Source organism: Astyanax mexicanus, chromosome 13 (genome assembly GCF_023375975.1).
Source record: "Astyanax mexicanus isolate ESR-SI-001 chromosome 13, AstMex3_surface, whole genome shotgun sequence".
NCBI classification, from domain to species: Eukaryota; Metazoa; Chordata; class Actinopteri; order Characiformes; family Acestrorhamphidae; genus Astyanax; species Astyanax mexicanus.
In genome coordinates this window covers 23,186,303-23,209,382 of record NC_064420.1, presented here as the reverse complement: position 1 = coordinate 23,209,382, position 23,080 = coordinate 23,186,303, and the positions used below count along the sequence as shown (strand labels likewise).

Sequence of the window (23,080 nt, the reverse complement as noted above, 5' to 3'; positions counted from 1 at the left end):
CGTGTTTTCCAATAAAGGGGGATGTTAGTTCATTCGGTTAGTAGTTCGTGTTTCGTAGTTCGTGGTTCGCAGTTCGGAGTTCGTGCGCTTTTTAGGTTTAGTTAAGTTCAATTTTTTTCTTAGAAGTAATTTTAACTTAGAGTTTTAGTTAGAATTTTGTACTCTCTCTTTTGTTTTACTTTCTCTTAGATTCAGCTTAGTGATTCTTAAGTTTTTGAGTCATAGATCTAGCTTGAGCTGCGCTTGCAGCGCATCCGCGCTGACCAACACAAGTCCAGCGATTATCAACAGAATTAGAGAATTAGGTGCTTCCAGCTATTGAAACCACCTTAGCGCTACGGAGCTGCCTATAGTTCACCGCTCATCTTTAGCGTTATACATCGCTCGCCGCACCAGACCCAGACGCGAAGAGAATCCTGAATCAATCAGCTGTCCAGAGCGATCGCTCCCGCTTGCCGTTGGAACCGAAGCCCTGCTTGCACCGTGAAGTCCACCTGAAGAACCCGCTTCGGCCACTTGGATCGAGCTACCCTTCCTGGCGGTCGACACCAACGGTTCCCTTCGCGGCAGAGACGACACCGGTTGCCCGAGGCCGGTCAACGCAAAGTGAGGCGCTGGTTAAATCTCTAATTCTCTGGTGGCGTTCTGTTGGTCTGGTTAGGTTGAGTCTTGCTAAGTTTTCAGTTATAGTTATTCCCGGTTGAGAGATGGTGGGATCTCTGTCAGCTCCATAGTTCTAATGTAATCTAGTTTAACTCAATTAGCTTGGATTTAGAGCGTTTTGCTTCTTTAGTAGTTAGTTCGTTTATAGCAGTATATAATCACTTATAATCTTGTTTAATCTCCTAATATTCTTATAGTGGGTTTAGTTATTCATATTTAGGTTTATCTCCTAGTGGGTTATCATAATTACTTCCCCTTTGGTATATTAAACTGGGTATTGATTTGTTTATTTTTATCTACTTATACATTTCTGTTGTTTGGGTCTAAAGTGTTTTGAGTTATTCATATATGCGATGAGAAGGTTTGGTTGTAAGACTGTTATCATCAGCGTGCTTGAATTTCACTCTCAAATTGTTGTTTGAATTATGCCCATTATCTAATTCTGCATATATCCATGTATTACTTTTATTCTAAATAAACATTACTGATTTAGCCAATTCTTGACTTAAGTGTGTTCCTCCCGTGGTTCAAAGACTTTCTGAAACCGACAAGAACTCACCCTGAGGTTAAATATAAATTTTGTAGCTAGCCGCTACTGGCGCCCTATTAACCTTTAATATTAATATTAAAATTAATATTGATATCAGGTAAATAGTTCGGTATCCCTTGTAACCACTACATAATCATTCCCTAGCGTTAACTCCTAAAAGCTTCTCTTTATCAGTCAGTATTACTTGCCAATCTGTTGTCTTTTCTGCTCTAGCCCTAATAGACTCTGGCTCTGAGGGGAACTTCATCAGCGCTGACCTGGTTAAAGAACACAACATTCCAATCCGAGCTCTCCAACGCCCCATCTCTATCCACGCTGTTGACGGACACTCCATCAGATCCAAGCCCATCTGTCATCAGACACTACCTCTCACACTCCAGGCCAGCGCACTCCATTCTGAAGAACTGCCCCTGTTTGTGCTACCCCGCACTGAGCATCCTCTCATCCTTGGACTTCCCTGGTTGAAATCACACGATCCTGTCATCTCCTGGAGTCAGGGAGAGATTGTAGCCTGGTCCTCCCATTGCTTCAATAACTGTCTCGCCCTAGATCAATTGGCCATACACTCCACCTCTGTGGAGAGTCCTGATTCTGTCCCTTGTGCTAACATCCCTGTAGAATACTCTGATTTCTCTGAGGTATTTAGTAAAACTAATGCCACTAAGCTGCCTCCGCACCGTCCTTCTGACTGTGCTATAGATCTAGTAGAGGGTGCCACACTACCTAAAGCCAGAGTGTACCCACTTACTCGTGACGAAGAGAAAGCTATGGAGGAGTATGTAAGTGAAGCGCTCGCTCAGGGTTTCATTAGGCCATCTAAGTCACCAGTAGGTTCTGGGTTCTTTTTTGTTAAAAAGAAAGACGGTGGGTTGAGACCATGTATAGATTACCGGGGGTTGAACGACATTACCAAAAAGTTTGCCTACCCGCTCCCTCTCATTCCGGTTGCTCTTGAGCAACTTCGGGGCGCGTCCTATTTCTCAAAACTTGATCTGCGTAGTGCTTACAACCTAATCCGCATAAGGGAGGGGGATGAGTGGAAAACAGCATTCTCTACTACTAGAGGGCACTACGAGTATTTGGTAATGAGCTATGGCCTCGCTAACGCCCCAGCAGTGTTCCAATCATTCATGAACGATATTTTTCGGGACATGCTAGACAAGTTTGTAATTATTTTTATAGACGATATCCTAATATACTCACCTGACATGCCTACTCACATCCAACATGTTCGCTTGGTCCTCCAACGTCTTTTAGAACACCGATTGTTTGCTAAAGCTGAGAAATGCGAGTTCCATAAACAGAGAATTGCATTTCTCGGCTACATTATCAGTTCCACGGGCGTCACCATGAATGACGAAAAAGTTAGTGCAGTCACAAGTTGGCCTGTACCACAAACTATTAAAGACCTCCAACGGTTTTTGGGCTTTGCGAATTTTTACAGGCGATTCATCCGCAACTTCAGTACCATAGCATCCCCGTTAACTGCATTGACTAAGCACGCTGCTAAAACCCTCACGTGGTCCCCATCTGCCCAACAAGCTTTCGACTCTCTAAAGACTGCCTTTAGCTCCGCTCCCATCCTGAAACATCCTAACCCTGAACTGCCCTTTGTAGTTGAAGTAGACGCATCTGAATCAGGTGTAGGGGCTGTGCTGTCACAGCGCAGTGGTTCTCCTCCCAAGTTGTTTCCCATAGCTTTCTTTTCACGCAAACTATCTTCTGCTGAGTGTAACTATGGCATTGGGGATAGGGAGCTGTTGGCCGTTAAGATGGCACTTGAGGAGTGGCGTCACTGGTTGGAGGGGGCAGTTCATCCATTTATCGTGTACACCGATCACAAGAATCTTGAGTATCTCAAGACAGCTAAAAGACTAAATTCCCGTCAGGCTCGCTGGTCACTTTTCTTCTCACGATTTGATTTTTCAATTTCTTTCAGACCAGGTGATCGCAACACTAAAGCTGATGCTTTGTCTCGTGTTTTTAGTACCTCCGAGAACATCGCTGGTAATGATGGGTCTAAACGCATCCTTCCACCGTCTGTCACTGTGGCTGTAATCCGCTGGGAGTTGGATGACCAGATAGCTGAAGTCAATTCAGGTCATCCACCTCCAGCGGATTGCCCCTCTGATAAAACATATGTCCCGTTACGTTTCAGAGACCAACTAATCATGTGGGCACATTCCGCCTTGTCGTCAGGGCATCCTGGTGAAACTCGCACCTTGCAGCTCCTATCTGCACGCTATTGGTGGGAAAGTATGAGGGCTGATATTCACTCTGTAGTTTCTTCCTGTTCAGTATGCGCTCAGTGTAAAACACCTAAGTCTCTGCCTGCGGGCAAACTCATGCCCTTACCAGTACCTGAACGTCCGTGGTCACATATTGCGGTAGATTTTGTCACTGATTTGCCTCCTTCAGACGGTTTCACCACTATCCTCACTGTTGTTGATAGATTTTCTAGAGGTGTTAAGTTTATACCGTTAATCTCTCTACCTACTGCTTTTCAGACAGCACAGGCTATTTACTCCCACGTATTCAGACACTATGGTATACCTGTAGACATCCTATCTGATAGAGGTCCCCAGTTCACATCCAGAGTATGGAGGGCTTTTTTCGAGCACCTCGGTGTTAATGTGAGCTTAACCTCTGGCTTCCATCCGACTTCCAATGGACAGTGTGAGCGTGTAAACCAGGAACTTGGCAAATTTCTAAGATTATATTGTCATGCTCATCCTTCAGACTGGTCCCAATATCTCATCTGGGCAGAAATTGCCCAGAATTCTCTTACTAACACCACATCTGGTCTCACTCCTTTTCAGTGCATCCTGGGCTTCCAACCCCCTCTGGCTCCGTGGACAGCGGTGTCCACAGACGTCCCGGCTGTAGATGAGTGGATGACTCGCAGTGAGCAGGTGTGGGAAGAGACCCACCAGCAGGTTTCAGCGGCACTAAACCGATACAAGGAGCAGGCTGACAGACGCCGGGGAGACACCCCTCGTTATCAACTAGGGGACCGGGTGTGGCTGTCCACCAGGGACTTCAGGTTTGAGGGGAGCTGCAGGAAGCTCCTACCCAGGTTTATTGGTCCCTTTTGGGTGTTGTCGCAGGTTAATGAAGTGACCTACAAGTTGGAGCTTCCTGCTCAATATAAGGTTAATAATGCCTTTCATGTTTCTCTCCTCAAGCCACTGGTTCCTGGACCGCTCGCGGAGGGGGCTCCGGCTGATGTACCACCCACGGCAGTGGAGGGGGAGGATTCTACGACCTACGCGATCCGTGAGGTGCTGGACTCTCGCAGGCGTGGTGGGGTGCTGCAGTATCTTATCGATTGGGAGGGCTTCGGCCCTGAGGAACGTAGCTGGGTGGCTGCCAAGGATGTGCTGGACCCGGTTCTCCTGGCAAACTTTCACGCTCGCCATCCTGGTAAGCCAGCTCCCAGGCCCCGAGGTCGTCCCCGGCGATCTTTGTCTGGCTCTGCTCCAGTGTGCAGGGGTTCTCGTTCCCTCAGCCCACGCCTGCCCGGCACCTCTGCTGCTCCCGCTGGTACTCCCTGTCCATCGGGTGGGCGTCGCCGTGGACGTCCTCGCTCCCGTCCCGCTCCGGTCTCCTCGGGGGGGGGAACTGTCACACCTGGCGCTGTAGGCGCTTCTGTCTCTCCCACAATCAGCTCTACCTGCAATCTGCAGCCTCCGGACTCCATTGCCCAGGATGCACCTCACACTGAAACTACACTGACTCATGATCACATGACACATCACATGCTTCTACCAGGAAGTCGGTCCCCAGAATACTAGGCCTCATGGCCTATAAAAGGGGCTCATTTTGCACCTGTGCTCCGCCGAGTATTGATGGTATTTTTCCTCATACGACGCGTTTCTTTTGCCTATTTTTGTATCTCTTGTTTTTTGACCTTGCTTTGTTCACCGACTCTGATTTTTGCCTGCCCTTTGATATTGCCTGCCTGTGTTTGACCTCTGGACTGTTTCTACTCTGGTATGTTGTATCCCTTCTGCTGTTGTTTGCCCCTGTTGATACATTTCTGTCTGACTATCCCTTTGTCTGCTACTTTGTTTAATAAAGTCACGTTTTATCTGCATCAGCGCGTGTCTGAGTCCTGTCCAGCCATGACAGGAACACATTTGCCAATATGAACCCAAGCCCACCCTATAGTTTCCTAGAACAACATGTGTGGAAATTACTTTTAATCACAAATAATCTATTTTTCTGTATTTTGTTTATAATTAGTTACATCCAAGTAAAGGTGATTTTACAACCTAAACATGTTACTTCACGTTACAGTTACTGTTGTTAGAAAAAATTATGCATGCAATGTTTGAATTATATACATATGACAAAACTGATCAGTTATCGCCTAATATTTAAAATAATATAACAGATTTGGTTATTATTATTATTTATTTATTTATTATTCTTTTTTTAATATTATTATTATGTATTGGCATGTCAATTCTGTTGTATGTTTACATTTTCTCCACTCAAACTTTGGGTCCTGCGCTTTTATTTTTTTTCTACTGAGAGCTCTTCTTAAGATGGTGTCCTTTTATGTAAAAGAATGTAACTTTACATTTCATAGAAATTTTTATAAACATCAGGATATGTGGTCTTACTGTGAACTACAAATGAACAGAAGTCCCGTTACAGCAGTGTTTCTCAACCCAGTTCTTACATATTCTACTGCATATTAACACTGTTCTGCATATCAGAGCTTCCTCTGCTTTAAATGCACGTAATAAAGTAAGTGGTGGTATGATGTGTTTAATACACTGCTGGATATACATGATTAATTTAGGCTCCATAGGGGGCTAAAGGATTTTAACAGGTAAACTCAGTAAATGACTTTTATAAGCTGATCAGCTGGATCAGGTGAAAAACACAATTTTAGCGCAGTGATCAGGGTAAAGAAACTGCTTTAAACTACAAACATAAAGTACTGTACTAAATTCTGGCTATCCACTACATCCAGCTTCTAGATAACTAGTTAGCTAAATGAATTGTCCTGTAATCCTAAATTAATAAACACAGTTTGAAAATGAAATAGTGATTAGCTGATCAGGTACAGGGCAAGCTGAACATTACATATATAGTTTTTTTTTAACCTTGACTCCCAATCTAGCTAATTCCAAAATTAAGCTAACTCACTAACACAGCTGCAGTTTATTAATCACAGTGGGTTTAATCTGTGTGCTGATTCAGAGACGTGTATTTTTAACCAGCTATCAGAAACATATCATCACAGTTGACGTGGTTAGCCTACCGTTACCTTTCTTTTAGAAAAATCACCGTACATCCAGAACTATTTTAAAATCAGCTGAAGCTGCTGCGTGTCCCGAATCGATCCCGCTGCTAAATCTCACAGCGAGGGAGGGGCTTCCCCCACCAGCACACTGCCTCTCCTCCGCGCACCGCAAAACCAGCAAGCTGATTGGCTGTTTCTACTAAGAGACGGGACTTAATACCTGAACCGGCTCTGTGATTGGTCCATACAGTTTGGTGCTGTATGAGACATTTTACTGCACAACAAAAGGCTTTCACGTTGGGCTTTTGGGATTTTACTTGATGTGTATGTTACCTGGCTGGTGAGACACGGGGGAGATCTGTTGCCGTCCGTGCTGTGCTGAAGGCTCGCTGAACTGAACTGCTGCTGCAGCGCATAGTGTGCCTTGAGCGCGATCGCGCGGGGTCACGTGACAGAGGAAGAGAGAGGTCGGGTGTGTGCGAGCTGATTTCAGGGCATTCTGTTTTCATTCGTTGTTAATCGCTCAGGTTTTCAAAAGATCATTTCAAACCGGCCTCAGTAAAATCTTAATAATAATATAATTTTTTTTTTTTTTTTAATGATTGGCAAATACAATTACTGTGCTTAGCAACATGTATAATATAGACAGTTATGAAATGTTTTTGTTAACTGGAAGAGTTAACAAGTAAATCCTCAATGACAAAATGAATAGAATGAAACACAAGCATTACATGTAGCATTATAAATCAACCGTAAAATCTAACTCTACACCTAACCCTAACTTATCTATTAATCAACCCTAAAATCTAACCCTACACCTAACCCTAACCTTAACCATTATTCAACCCTAAAATCTAACCCTAAACCTACCCCTACCCTTAACCATTAATCAACCCCAAAATCTAACCCTACACCTAACCATAACCTTAACCATTATTCAACCCTAAAATCTAACCCTAACCTTAACCAACAATCAACCCTAAAATCTAACCCTACACCAAACCCTAAACCAACCCTAAAATCTAACCCTACACTTAACCTTAACAATTATCCAACCCTAAAATCTAATCCTACACATAACCCTAACCTTAACCCTAATTTAGCCCTAAAATCTAACCCTACACCTACCCCTAACCATTAATCAACCCTAAAATCTAACCCTACACCTGACCCTAACCTTAACCATTAATCAACCCTAAAATCTTACCCTACACCTGACCCTAACCTTAACCATTAATCAACCCTAAAATCTAACCCTACACTTAACCTTAACCATTGATCAACCCTAAAATCTAACCCTACACCTGACCCTAACCTTAACCATTTATCAACCCTAAAATCTAACCCTACACTTAACCTTAACCATTAATCAACCCTAAAATCTAACCCTACACCTGACCCTAACCTTAACCATTAATCAACCCTAAAATCTAACCCTACACTTAACCTTAACCATTAATCAACCCTAAAATCTAACCCTACACTTAACCCTAACCTAATCCATTAATCAACCCTAAAATCTAACCCTACACCTGACCCTAACCTTAACCATTAATCAACCCTAAAATCTAACCCTACACTTAACCTTAACCATTAATCAACCCTAAAATCTAACCCTACACTTAACCCTAACCTTAACCATTAATCAACCCTAAAATCTAACCCTACACCTGACCCTAACCTTAACCATTAATCAACCCTAAAATCTAACCCTACACTTAACCCTAACATTAACCTAAACTTTAAATCTAAACCTACACCCAATGCTAAAATGTTATCAAAGTTAGGGTTAGAGTTGGATGTAGGATGCCTGGACAATACTTCGATATCGGTATTTATCGCGATAAGAAATGTTTCAATAACGGTGATATCAGTTTTGTGGTATATCGATATGTATTATTTACAGAATCACGGACAGGCGTTTTTTACTGGCGTTAGCTCGCCGCAGAGCTCAACACATTCAGCCCCCGTAGCTGGGCTACGTCAGTGCGTGATGACGTAACCACACAGGCACGTAGCCAAACAGGCTAGGCTAGGCAAGGCTAGATAAAAATGGCTAGGCTCGGGTCCGCTTCGCTACGCAGCAAAAATGTCTCGCGCTGGAGCCAAACGGAGCCGGGACGAGCAGATCCAAGGCTAAGGTAGACTCGATTCGGTCAGCCGCGGATCCTCGAGGCCGGCCGCGGGTCCGCTCGCTCGGCCGCGGGTCCTCGAGGCCGGCCGCGGGTCCGCTCGCTCGGCCGCGGGTCCGCTCCCTTGCCGCTTTGTTGCAAATTGTGCCGGAGAGTGGAGCCGACCAGCAGCGGTAATGTTAATACATCTAATCTGTTCCACCACTTCAAGCAACTCCACTACATACAATATTTTTCTTATACTGACTGAAGCACTTTTATAGCTTATGTTGTAACTAAGTTATTCATAGTTGATAAAGCCTGTAGGTTTGTTTATTTGACGGGAAAATCTTGTTGCTTTTATGTATATAAAGGCTTCTTGTATTCTATATCCTAGTTGAAACACTTTTGTTTTAATCTGTTAAATTTGTTCACAAAGAATAATAAGTTCTGCCTCTGTTGTAATTTATATTTTTATTGGTAATAGTTATATAGGCTTATGTTTGACAGGGATGTCATGTTATTATTTTGCTATATGCAAATAATATTGAGCATTGATTTATTTTGACTACTTTTATTTCTAAAGCAGTAAAGTTTTTGTGAAAGGAGGTTTCAAAGACTTAAATAAAATTTTCAGACAGTAGTAGGTACAGATTTCCATTAGATAGATAGATAGATAGATAGATAGATAGATAGATAGATAGATAGATAGATAGATAGATAGATAGATAGATGTGCATATAATGAGGGTATCTGATGCCAGCCATACAAAAAGTGCAAATACACAGTTATATAATAATTTAAATTTGCAGTGCTGCAGGGATTGCGGGGCTTCTTAGCAGTTTTCTGAGGCCTTCAAAGTATTTATATCGATATCGAAATTATATCGTATCGACCGAAATTTAAGGAATATATCGTGATGTAAATTTTGGCCATATCGTCCAGCACTAGATGTAGGGTTACAAAAAATTTAATTAGATAATAGATAGCGAGCCCCCCTCTCTCCACCTCACATACAGACACACACACACACACACACCTACACAGCGAGCCCCCCATTCTCTCCACGTCACATACACACACACTCAAACAGCAAACGCCACCTCTCCCTCTACCAAACATACACACACACACAGCGAACCCCCCTCTCTCTACACCTCACAAACACAGCGAGCTCCCCTCTCTCTTCACCTCACACATACACACTCACACACCAAGCCCCACTTTTTCTGCTCGTTACACAAACACACACACAGCGAGGCTTCCTTCTTCTGTTACACACACACACACACACACACAAACACGCAGCCCATGCTATGCTGTCCCCAATTTAAAAGCTTGTCTTATACCCTAAACACAACAGTGCATTTTTAATGGTCACTAATCACAGAACATTACTGCATATTTGCTACAAAAATACTGATACAGACACTATTCTGAGTTTGTAATTGCTAAAGATAATAGTATCAGTGTTGGTTGGTCACTCTGTGCTGGTGACAAGGTGCTACCCAGCTTCAAAAACACAATATCAAATCTGAAGTAACATTTGGATTCACAGTGACACACTTACAGAACAAAACACCAAAGAAACTCTACTAACACACACAACAGACAATCTACTCACACACCACAGACAATCTACTCACACACGCACACCACAGAGAATCTACTAACACACACCCAGACAACATACTCACATACACACACACAGACAATCTACTCACACACACACCACAGACAATCTACTCACACACACACACACACACACACACACACACACACACACACACACACAACAGACAATCTACTCACACACCACAGACAATCTACTCACACACACACACACACACACACCACAAAGAATCTACTAACACACACCCAGACAACATACTCACATACACACACACAAACACACAGACAATCTACTCACACACACACACACACACACACACACACACACCAGAGAATCTACTAACACACACCCAGACAACATACTCACATACACACACACAAACACACAGACAATCTACTCACACACACACCAGACAATCTACTCACACACACCCCACTGAAAATCTACTAACACACACACAATAGACAATCTACTCACACACACACCACAGATAATCTACTCATACACACACACACTACAGACAATCTACTCACACACACCCCACAGAAAATCTACTAACACACACACACACACACACAACAGACAATCTACAACATACTCATTCACACACACACACACACACACAGACAATCTACTCTAACACACACCCCTCAAACACAAACTCTTCTCTTACAGACACACAAAAACCCCTTTGTAAAGGGACTATACACAGTGAGCTTATTAAACAGAAATGTGTGCATTTATTACAATATGATTAATTATGTTGATATTGTAATATATGCTTAAAAACTTGTATTGTCCATTTTTATTTTTTTACACATCTGCGATATAAATACCTGGAAATACAAGGTCTTTGACTAACAATGACACTATACAGTGCACCTTGGAAAAGCATTAATACCCCATGATCTTTTCACATTTTTTATGTGACACCCACAAAAACTTACACATATTTTATTGGGATTTTATGTGATGGATCAACATAAAGTAGCAAGTTATTGTGAAGTGAAAAGAAAATGAGTTTTCTAAATATTTAATAAATATAAAGAGTGAAATGCTTTTGCATTCACCCCTCTGTTCTCTGTTACCCCCAAATGAAATCTAATGTGTCCAATTGCCTGGTCACACCAGACAGGGCAGGGATAAAGTTGTGGATAAGTACAAAGCAGGGTTGGGGTATAAAAAATATCTCAAGCTATGAACGGCATCATCTAAAGTATGACACAAATCAAAACCTACCAAGACATGGCCGCCTACCTAACCTGATAGTGTGGAAGAAGGTTCTGTGGTCAGATGAGACCAAACTTAAAAAGTTTAATTATGGCAAAAAAAGTAACACTGTTCATCACCCCAAACACAATATCCCCATTGTGAAACATGGTGGTGGTAGCATCATGATGTGGGGATGCTTTCTTCAGCAGGGACAGAGCTGGTCAGAGTTCAATCTAAACTCTACATATGAAGCCTAGTGCTCTGTACTCACTGCTGTATTTTCTCTGTTCTTTTGGTTAGATATACAGTGGCTGCTTCACTTGAAGCTTCGGGGTTTTTTGTTTCCATTTATGCATGATGAGTAAAATGCATTCATTCAGACTCTCATTAATAACTTATTTAGCATGTTAATCTACTAGCTATATCTGCCTGTGACTGTATGCCAAACCAATCAACTGTAGCTTGACCTTAACATGTTTATTTTACAAAAGTTAATTAATTAACTTTGCATCTTAAATTACATTTGCTGAACTATTTATATATTTAAAATAATTTTTACTTTGCAAAACAGAAAAAAATAATAATTTTGGCCCATGCCCCCTTACAATACTTCTGCAGCCGTTTAGGGTGCTGCGGCCCACAGGTTGAAAACCACTGTCAAAGAATATTCTTTCATCAAAGAATATTCATTTGTTAAAACGGCCCAGTCAAAGTCCTGACCTAAATCCCATTAAACATCTGTAGCAAGACATGAAAACTCCTCCAACCTGGCTGAGCATGACCTATTATATATATAGAGACAAGCCCAAAAAAGACCTGCAGCTGTAATTGCAGCAAAAGGTGGTCCTACAAAGCACTGATTCAGGGGGACTGAATACAAATTCACACCACACTTTACAGATGGAACATATTATTTTTACCTAATTGCTACTTTGTGTCGATCACATGAAATCCCAATAAATTACATTAAATTTGTGGTTGTAAAATGAAAAAAATGTGGAAAGGCACTGTATAATCATAGAGTCCTTTATACAAATTATATTTATTTATGTGTTTTTTTTTTTATTTGACTGATAATGGACTCCCTGCTGGCAACACATTTTTTTTCAGGTAAGGTAAAGCAAAGTTTAAAGTAAACCTTAAAACCTTTCATTAGATTTTTATTACATTTATTTTTTATATATATAATTATCTAATGGTTCAGGTAACATATACTTATTAGATAAACAAAATTATGATACATATTTCATATGCATCCATCATATGGAACTTTTTTCTCAGTTTTGTATATTTCATAACTCTTCATTTACCAGAACAGACAGTATTTATCATAAACTGATGCTACATTCTGTACAGTATAAGTGAAAAAAAGACTTTATATTTCATTTTGTTTCTGATGGATTTTGACTGATATGTGTTTCTCTGTGGGTGTTTAGGGAGTGTTTGTAGATTAGTGCAGTTTACTTACGTGAAAGAGCGCAGGGGAGGAACAGTAATATCACCCAAACATACTGCATTTCTGAAAAAGACCAGCACAATGAAATCAATACACTCTGATCAAAAAACTGGTCATTTACATCACAGCAGATATATTTAAATTTTTTAACACAAAATCTGGGTGTTAATTGTAACGCCACAGACGGGAGTCAGACGCTCGCGGTAAAAACTAATAGGGATGGACGGTTTGACACCGAGGCTTCAAAGCTTGTGTCACTTTTCCGACACGTGCTGATTCGACTCAGTGTACCGGAGCTTGTATTGATGTCGCTACTATCACGTGACTATGGCATTTGAATCTTCGAACGCGTCAATGAACCACCGAAAATGGGCGGGACTGGTTCAAAGGTTTGGCGCTATCCCATTCCTCACTGACTACTTAATAAAGCAGTAAAGCTCTTGACGGCCCGTCTGTGTTGTACACTATCATTATTGATCTTGCAAACAATATGGAATTTTCCACCACCTCTACCTCAACCAAGCGTTTCTTTGCTTGGGAACATTTTATGAAAATAGCGAGAAATAGATTACACGCTAAATATATTAAAAAATCTTATGTTAATTAACATTAACTGTATAGTGTGTTATTCTAATGAATTTATTCATATTTTAAAGGAGCGATGTCAGCTCTGTTCCCAGGAGTTGGCATTTAATAATAACAACTTCTCAATGCTGAGATGAGAGCACCTCAGCACCGCATTCCTCCAGTGACAATCTTGGGACTTTATTGGTATTTTCATATTTAATAATTGTTAATTTTTTCCTTTATTTTGACATGAATTCAATGTAAAAATTGGCAACAGTTTTATCAAACATTTGTGAATCATGTCACCTTTATGATTTTTTTGTGAAAAAACAAATTGCCTAATATACATCTGCAGTTGTTTTAGAAATTTAAATCTACATTCAAATGTTTTTCCTTGTCTTTTTATGGAACATAATATATACAAATCTATGTGTAAAGTTCAAAGCATTCACGCTGTGTTCACATTTCACCTCACAATCGTTTAAATACCAGGGTCATTTACTGGCATAATATTTCTTCTAATCATATTTTAAAAAAACATTGTATTAATTGTGATTTTAATAATGACAACAACCAAGTATTTATTGCATCACTTTAATAATAAGAGAGCAGCAGATCAGAAGAGATATTGAGTGAGCAGTAAATCTCACAGGATTCATTTGCTTCGTGGTAAAGTGCAGGCTGTAAGAATTTATTTCAGCCACCAGATGTCACTCTTTCTGAGGCTTCAATGCCTCGAATCTTTTTCGGCACAATAAGGAAGGAGCTTCAAAAGCTTCAGTGAGCCTTCATCCGCCCATCACTAAAAACTAAACGAGTGTTGTCAGGTGCATGCTGGGAGTTGTAGTTCCGGACCGGGTATTGTCCATAGACGGGAACGGTAGAGTCAGAGAAAGGAACTACAGAGTCTGTGGTAGGCGTGACACTAATTGTAGATTTAACTATAAATGAGAGTAACCTAAAACCCACCAAACATACTAAAAGTAATTTTTGGACCCTTTTAAAATATTATTTTCTAAATTATTTAAAAACAATTATTTAATTATTATAACAACTGCATACAACTAACAAAAAAAAACAATAAAAGGATGTATGTATCCACAGAAATGCTTTCCATTTCAAGAACATTATAAATATAATACCAAAAAAAGGGGACCTGTAATTCTGCAGTACATCATTTGAGGTGGCACAGACACCAAACATGTATAAGATCTAAATTAAGAAATCTAAAGTAAGAGTAACTTACTTTACTTATGTTAGAATTTCATCTTATGGTAGGATAAAAATTGACATCATATAACAGGTCTTTGGCCCATTTCTCAGTATGAGCATTTTTAAGAATTTGCAGGCAGCCTGCTAATGCAAAGTGAAGTGACTGATTTGCCCAAACATTAAATTGTTTTTTGTTTTTTAAATCACAATAACTTTTCTTAGTCAATAAAGTAAAGAAACATTAACTATTTTAGAGCAAATTTCCATGACTTTTCCAAAACTTTCTGGGTATTTTTATTTTTCCAAAACTTATCCAAGCCTGGAAATTGCTTTTTTTCAAATTCCATAAAGTCTCCAGGTTTTTCATGACATACAAACCCTGATAGTGAATTGTGGAAAAACAACATAACGCTACACACGCTTGATACATCATTGATCCGGATCTTTTCCACCCGACTCGGATCCTTCGAAATTTATGTGCTTAGACCCCATTTTTGATCACGTGATCAGATCAGGAATATCCATATACTGTAGTCTGCGTGTTTACCGTGCTAACAAGCTACATGGGACAAACTGCTAGCAGATAGCGCCCTGGGTTACTGGAATACTCAGGGTATTAAAAAAAAGAAAAAAAAAAGTTGTGCCACCCTTAGCAGGAACAACTGCAATCAAGCATTTTTGGTAACTTGCAATGAGTTGTCATTAGCTCACTCTTCTAGAATTATTGTAATTCCACCACATTGGAGGGTTTTCCAGCATGAACTGCCTTTTTAAAATCATACTACTGCATCTCAGTAAAATTCAGGTCAGGACTAGGCCACTCCAATGGCTTTACTTTGTTTTACTTCAGCCATTTAGAGGTGGACATGCTGGTATGTTTTAGATCATTGTCCTTCCAAAATGTCTTGTCAGTCCACAGAATATTTTCTCGAAAGTCTTGGGGATCATCAAGATGTTTTTTTTGGGCAAAATTGAGACGAGTCTTTATGTTCTTTTTGCCCAGCAATGGTTTTCATCTTGGCACTTAACACTGGGGTGGTTGGGGTGTGTGGGTGGGGATGTGTGTTTGTACTCCCCCTTATCTCTGGGAAAACATCAGTGTGTGACATATCTTTAACAAAGCTTATATGTACATGTTTATAAAGAGTACAGTATGCAAAAGCAGTATTCGAGATGGGGTAGTTTTATCTCCAGCACTAACCCAGCACACGTTGCTACATTCTATAAATGAGCTCAAAAATACACATTCACACACTGTTCTGTAGAGATGCTCTTAGAATGTACTGAGAGACTTCATGAGTTAAAGTGAGAAACTTATGAGAAAGTGCTGTAAGGAACTTTACACAGACGTTTGGGTTATAGATTCACATATTTTATTGTTAAATGTTCGCTAAGCTACATCTTTTTTTTCTATTGAGTTCCTTTCTGACCTGTTTCTGCTGTCAGCACTAGCTACATGTTTTCCCACTGTGGGACTAAACAGATGATCTGATCTTAATTAGTGAGTTCTGTATCAGCAATATTAACTACAGAACATCAGTGGTGTCTTTTAATCCAAAGTCGAGTTAAACACACCATCAGCTCATGAAATAACATTAGCATAAAACGCTGATCTTTGCATGGAGATCTGTGTGACTCTTGTCTGCAGAAGCTGAAAGATTTGTTGTGTTTTTACCGGAGATGGTCCCCTCACATGGTTTATACACTGTCTTTTTTTTCGCGAAGTCAAAGGAGAAATATATCGTCTCTTCTCTTTCTCCCTGCTGACACTGTCGAGTTAACTTCCAGTCGAGCCCCATAAGTAATGACAGATCACAGGCGAGCCTGTCCTCCCGGGTTTTGTGTCTGACCACGCTACTGCAAAAAAGACAGGTACTGATTGGCTGACTACCCTGCTTGTCCTGCCTCTCCACCTACGGTAAAGTAGTAGTGATTGGATCTGTTCTTAACTGGTCCCTACCTTTCACAAAACTAAATCAGTTCTGATTGGATGTCCTCCCTGACAAACATTTTCATCTCGTTTTTATTAATTGACGAAAATGTCAGTTAATTTCATCATCAACATTTTATGCTGTTTTCATTTAGTTATCGTCTCATTTTCATCTTGAAAAAAGGTTTGTTAATGAAAACTATGACGAAAATTATTCATCAACAAAATTAACACTGGTGAAAACTGTGTTGTTTGTTTGTGATATCGGGCTGTAAATGAGTAATTTATGAGGGTTAGTTTGGGTTAAAGTAGTGAGTTTTAGGTCTGAATGTTCATTATTAAGAGCTGATAAATTTAAGAACTCTAGTTGCCCTGCAGGCAAGTAACAGCATTATACATTTTCCTGACGTAAACTTTTTGTCATCTGACGTCATGACCAACATTCAACCTGAAACTATTGATGTTGGTGGCCAGCTGGATAGCTAACGGCTCTCAGTAACACGGGACAAACGCTGCTCAGTGATCTGTGAAGCGGTTAATCTTTCCTGTTATACTGAATTTAAGAAAGAGGATTTAAGAATTTAAGAAAATAGACAAGACAGCATACAACTAACTAATAAAATGAAATAAAACCTCTTCAACAACTTATCATTCTTGTATGTTGTGGTAAAAATGTAATATGCAAATAGCCAGGAAAGTCTTTAAATGTTCTTTAAAGATACATTCAGTATGAAATGAGAGCGAGTGAGTGAAATAGCTACAGCAGTCCAATTTCAAACACCCACAGAGAGTTGTCTGCCCTGCCCACCCCTCCCCAGACACGAAGCTAACTCGGGTTGCAAGAATAAGGAGGCTGAATCTAGATACAATTCAGTGCAAGATGAGTTCAGTAACTTCTAGCATAACAAGCAACGACAAGTCATATTATAAACTGGCTAATGTGAACTTTCCCCGTAGTTAGCTAACCTAGTTTCATGCACTGCTAGCTGCGTTAGCCTAAGCCAAGCCTGTTATACCAGAAAAATCCCACTGCTCCAAAAATACACACCCCAGAGCTGGAGTCACTACCTTACAGGTTCTAGTTATATACTGCTTAGTTTAGCAGATAACATATACATCTATATTTGTTTTGTTGCAGCCTGATCCAGATCTCAGTGATGACCTGCCCTTATTCCTGTCAAGCAAAGCCAGTTTAGACTGGTAGGAGAGGGCAGAGCATGAAGAGGACGAGCGAGAGTGAAAAGTGGAGGAGGAGAAATTCGAAACTCTTCCTAAACCTGTATCTAGCATTATATTGACTGTATATTTCACGACAGACAGATAATAAACAGCTAAATAGCTAGATAGTTGCTAGGAATAGTCATTATGAGTTATGTTCAACGTTAATCGTTTTGGACGTAAGAAATCGATCAATATAGAGACTGACTTTCAGTTTCTAGCATATATTTTTGGAATACTCATCACTGCCGAGGTAGTAAATAGATGTGACACGCCTGCTCCTCCATTGTGATTTATTGTAGCTCACGTTAGCGTTTGTAGCATGACTGCTTTAGCCAGCATAGTCCAGATCACTTTAGCTAACCTTTTAGCTAACTTTGTTAGCCTATCTATCTCTCTCAGGCACCCTCTTGTTATCTTGTTATCCCAGCTGCACACAGTCCAGTGATATAAATTCGAACACTTAATGTTTTAAATTAATTTAAACACCAGTCCATAGTATGTTAACCTTGTGGTTGTGACAAATTACCTGACTGAATTAGCTAGCCAGTTAGCTTACCTGTTCAGGAGAAAAGTAGCAGCTCTGCATCAGTCTTAAAGTCTTTTTAAGCTCTTTTTAAGTCCTTACCACCTTATTTACTTTTGGTTAATGCCTTCTTTGGTCACTGAGCTTTATTGAGACATGCCGAGGCTTTTTAGATTGTGTAGCAGCTAAGGTTTAACTGATCCACCTCTGCTTGCTAGCTTCCATGATATAATACAGATCGCTCGCTGTTGTGTACCGTACTGGCCACCTCGAGGGTGAAGTTATCGGTGTTTGTCATAACAAACAAACACAGACACTGTGATGCACTGCACAGTCCTGAACAAGAGATACAGGAGCATTTGGGCCAGACCCAGTCGGTTCAGGTCCAGCTTCATTCCCGCCACTCTGCTGAATTCCCCATGTCACTGATAACATTAACACTCATATTACACTCAATGGACTATCAACTATCTACTATCAGTCATTATCATTATTATTTACTTCATTATTTTGTTAATAACTTTTTGTACACAGATAGTATATATATTATGTACATATATATTATAGAACTATTTATTGCCCATTGCCCTTGCACTATTGCTACTATTTTGCACTTCTGGTAGATGCTAACTGCATTTTGTTGCAGTGAACCTGTACTGAGCAATGACAATAAAGTTGAATTTACATAATCTATAATAGCTGATGATACATCCTGATCATTGTATTATTACTTGTTGGTCCTTTAAAATAAGATAAAAAGAATAATTTTATGTATTTAGATTTAGTTGAAAAATATCTTTCAAAGCTTCCCATTTCTATTGATTAAACGTAGCATATTCATTTTATACATTAATAAAGCACATATGTTGGCTTTTATGTGTAACACTGTCAGTGAAAGATAATGTATACCAATAAGGATAATGTGATAACACTGCAGATGCACCATTTGCTGGAAAAGAGTTAGGTAAGGAAGGGATTGCTGAGGTGAAACGATAAAGCAGAAATTAAGGGGAAAAATTGCCTCAGCCTAAAAAGCCTCGGCATGTCTCAAAAAATCCCTGAAAGTTTTAGAGATTTTTTGTTGCATAAACAAAAATGATTTATTAATCACAATTCATATTTTTGTAAAACTGGATAAGCTATATTTATATTTATAATTTAACATATAACATCTTTGAGTAAAATATAATTCATTTTATTACTCACTTAAAACATAATTCATTTTAAATGTTAAATTTGACTGGTTGGGGTTGTATTTATTAATAAGAACTGTGAGGAGAGTGAGGAGATTAGTTTGGGTAAAGCTCTGTAAATGTTGGCGGTGAAAAAGTGCAAGAGTGTCAGAGGTCAAATGGCGGATGTAATGTTAGTGTGCTCTAAGTTGCGAGCATACTGTGTACTGGCGTACTGAACGAGAGTACTGCTTTACCGGGTGAGCAGAATTAATTTCAGACGCAGCCTGGGAGTATAATTTAGGTTTAGATTAGTTATTTAAATTGCACTGACAAAAAAGAACATGGTCTGAAAACTGTTGGGGAAAACAGCTAAAGAACATGGTCTGAAAACGGTTGGGGGAAAAATAGCTTTCGAGTGTGTGACCGCACCCATATAGAATACTTCCTCGAAACCGTTATAAGAGGAATATCTTCATTCTGTTACTTTCCTCGCTTCTGAATAACTAACTTCACTTTAACTAACTAACGCCCAGCTGTCCCGCTAACCGTTTTTTCTTTAAAACAGTCCTTCATAAGTTAATTAGTGCTGTTCTTATCTAACTTCTGCTTTACAGATCTGTTATTAATAATATCATGTTTGTAATGTTTACTCACCGCTCACTGTGGTGTGGCTCTGCCTCAGCAGAAGACCAATTTCTACAGTCAGAGAGTGAATTTATTTCTCTCAGAACTGCAAGAATCTGTAGAAAAGCTGTTGTTTTTGCCCATAAAAAACACAGAACCGCTGCGTGTCTCTCCCTCACAAAATGGCGAAGCTGCGAGAAGCTCTGAGAAGAAATTTACTTTCGTTTTGCTGAAGAGACAGTGAGGGGCGGGACCTGTGCAACGCTTAACCAATCACAGCACTGTTCTTAACGGAAAAGCGGAGAATAACAGTTAAACTGACTTTTAAAAAATTCAGAACCAAAGTTCTTCACTTCTGTCCAAACAACGAAAGAAACTCCCCCCACACACACACACTACATACAACCACACACACTCACACTACACACACTACACAAACCAACTATACACACTGCATATTATTGTATATAGGAAACTCTTTCTTTAACAATAAAGACTGGACTTTCAGTACTACAACTAGGGTTCAACGCCCTTTAAAACTAAGAGCGAAAAAAAAAAAGATGGAAGAAAAGTAGGACTAAATTTACAAGATAAGGAAAAACGTTCTTAATTAACTTGAAAAGTTAATGGAACCTCATTTTTATTTAGAGAAGGCATTAAAACGCAGAGGCTTTTAACAGGTTCTTTTTTATAAGAACAAGGTCCTTTCAGATTCTTATAAACATGTAATAAAATATTAAAATATATTACAGTGAGATAAGGTTTCTTCTTTTTTTTTCAAAAAGCGAAAAAGTTTTAATTTTCAGGTAACAGCTGGATCTTATTCCTGTTTAAGAGTTCTTCTAAAAAGAAAAAAAACCCTTATGTGCTTTAGTTTATATGTCCTATTTTTGTTTTCTTCTTTTCAGACATGGCTTATAATGTATTATTTTTTGTACTGGTATTCTTTATTTATTAATTTATTCATTGCCTATGTCAGTAGTGTTTTGTAGTTTTAGTTCAATTTTCCCCCTAATATATTTTCCAGGGCAATAATTTGTTGATTTATAAATGATGTCACTTATTGAACTGGCAACAACCAGACAGTATTACAGTTTGCACTCTTGTGGTCGAATCTGGAATATAAAGCAGTTGCAAACAGAAATATGCAGAGTAAAGAAGAAAGAAAGAATGAGTAACGGAATATCAGAATATAAATAAATGTGGCTGAAAAATAATTGGATAAAAAATGTGGATAAAAATATGTATTGTTTAATGCAGTGGCCTCAAACTCATCTTATCTGGGGGCCGCTGAAAGTAGAGTCTTGGTGAGGCTGGGCCACATCAGGACAAGGACTCACTGTACGTTACACTTTTCTTAAACGTATTCTGCCATGCCAGATCTCTCTGCTCGCTGTGTGGGCATATCCGTAATGTTTTCGAATTCAAATGAAGCAACAGATGTAGTCATGAGCTCTGCTGAGCTTTTTTGCCAGAGGGCGGGGCTGCGCTCAATGCAATGCAACCCAGCCAGCATCCACTGCAGCATGCACTGCAGCATGCAGCGGCTCTCTCCATTAAAATGAGGATGTGTTGTGCTAGTGGACAGGAAGAGGGTGCGTCTTTCTTGCACTTACACTAAAATTAGATTTTAATGAGCGGGCCACAAAATATCATTCTAAGGGCCGTAATTGACCCACGGGCCACAAGTTTGTGACCCCTGGTTTAATGTATTGGCAAAAAAGAAAAGAAAACTTAATAATTTTTTTCAACAACAACAACAATAATAATAATAATAATGATAATAATAATAATAATAATAATAATAATAATAATAATAATAATAATAATAATAATAATAATAATAATGGCAAAAATGATGATATTTAAAAGTATAGATTTATTACAGTTTCTCTGGATTGTTTACACACATTTTCTGAAAGCATGCCTCATACTCTCAGAACTCTACAAACAAATAAAAAACACACACAATGGGCAAACCCGCTGAATTCTCCAGCAAAATGAGACTTTACTTTCAAATCAATGTAATCTCTTCTTAAAATGGTGTTTTGTGTTCAGATGGCACACACAATCCATCATATGAACATAGACATCATAGACATTTATATGAACCGGTTTAACACTGATATGCACAATATTCGCAATATTGTTTGCAATATTCTTTTCCCACAGAGATAATTTACATCCCAACCAACACACAGTTTCATGTAAAGTGATCTACATACAAAACAACAAAATAATTTACTGTATACACTTACAGTAAAAAAACTATGCTGTATCTGTTTCAATCTGACCATAGCACCTCATCCACATCTCAAGCACTGTTTTCCTGAACAAGCAGCATGGAATATCCCCTAGCATGATGAATCTAGTCATGAAAAGAATCAACTGTACAAAGAGTAAAATACTGTAAATGCTGCATAGAACACAAAGAAGGAATACATTTTCCAAATAACTGAAATATTATTTTATTGTTACAATCCTACAGAACACTCCACAGGCAATACTGTACTACTGTACTCATTAATACTGTATTGATACGCAGTACCGCCGCAGTTTTATAGTGAGAGTAGATTTCTTAACTATTCTCATTTCTGAAAGTCCAGATGATGGTGCTAAAGTGTACCCGCCCAAATTTGGCTGAGCTCACCTTCTCTTTAATGCTAAAGCTCTGATTGCTGATTGTAAATCTGTGTAACAGGTGTCTGCCCATGCGACGAGTCAGAGTGCATAGAGGGGTAATTAACTTTAGAGTTTTGAATAACAGCTGTTCCTTGAGAAAACCAGAGATTTTCTTTCTTTATTATTCTTTTCAAGTTTCAAGTTAATACAAAGAAAAAACAATAGAAGACAGCATTAAAATAAACACTAAGAAGACAAGAAAAAGAAAAAAACACCCAAACAAAAATACCCTAAAGATAAAGAAATATTAACAACAGGCCAGTG

General features: G+C 39.4%; 1 protein-coding gene across 2 annotated transcripts in view; it reads right to left on the bottom strand.

Moving 5' to 3' along the window:
* Positions 1–20,368, bottom strand: part of LOC103038098 (ribonuclease inhibitor-like) — a 316,182-nt gene extending 295,814 nt beyond the window's left edge. Inside the window, exons 1-2 of one of the 2 annotated variants that reach the window (XM_049463187.1) lie at positions 20,165–20,368; positions 12,895–12,945 (exon numbers count right to left, since the gene is read on the bottom strand). In XM_049463187.1, the coding sequence (XP_049319144.1) occupies positions 12,895–12,943 (49 nt within the window). In that variant the 5' untranslated portion in view covers positions 12,944–12,945; positions 20,165–20,368. The remainder of the gene's footprint in view (positions 1–12,894; positions 12,946–20,164) is intronic. The other variant, XM_049463188.1, reaches the window with a different exon arrangement.
* Positions 20,369–23,080: the final 2,712 nt, after the last annotated feature.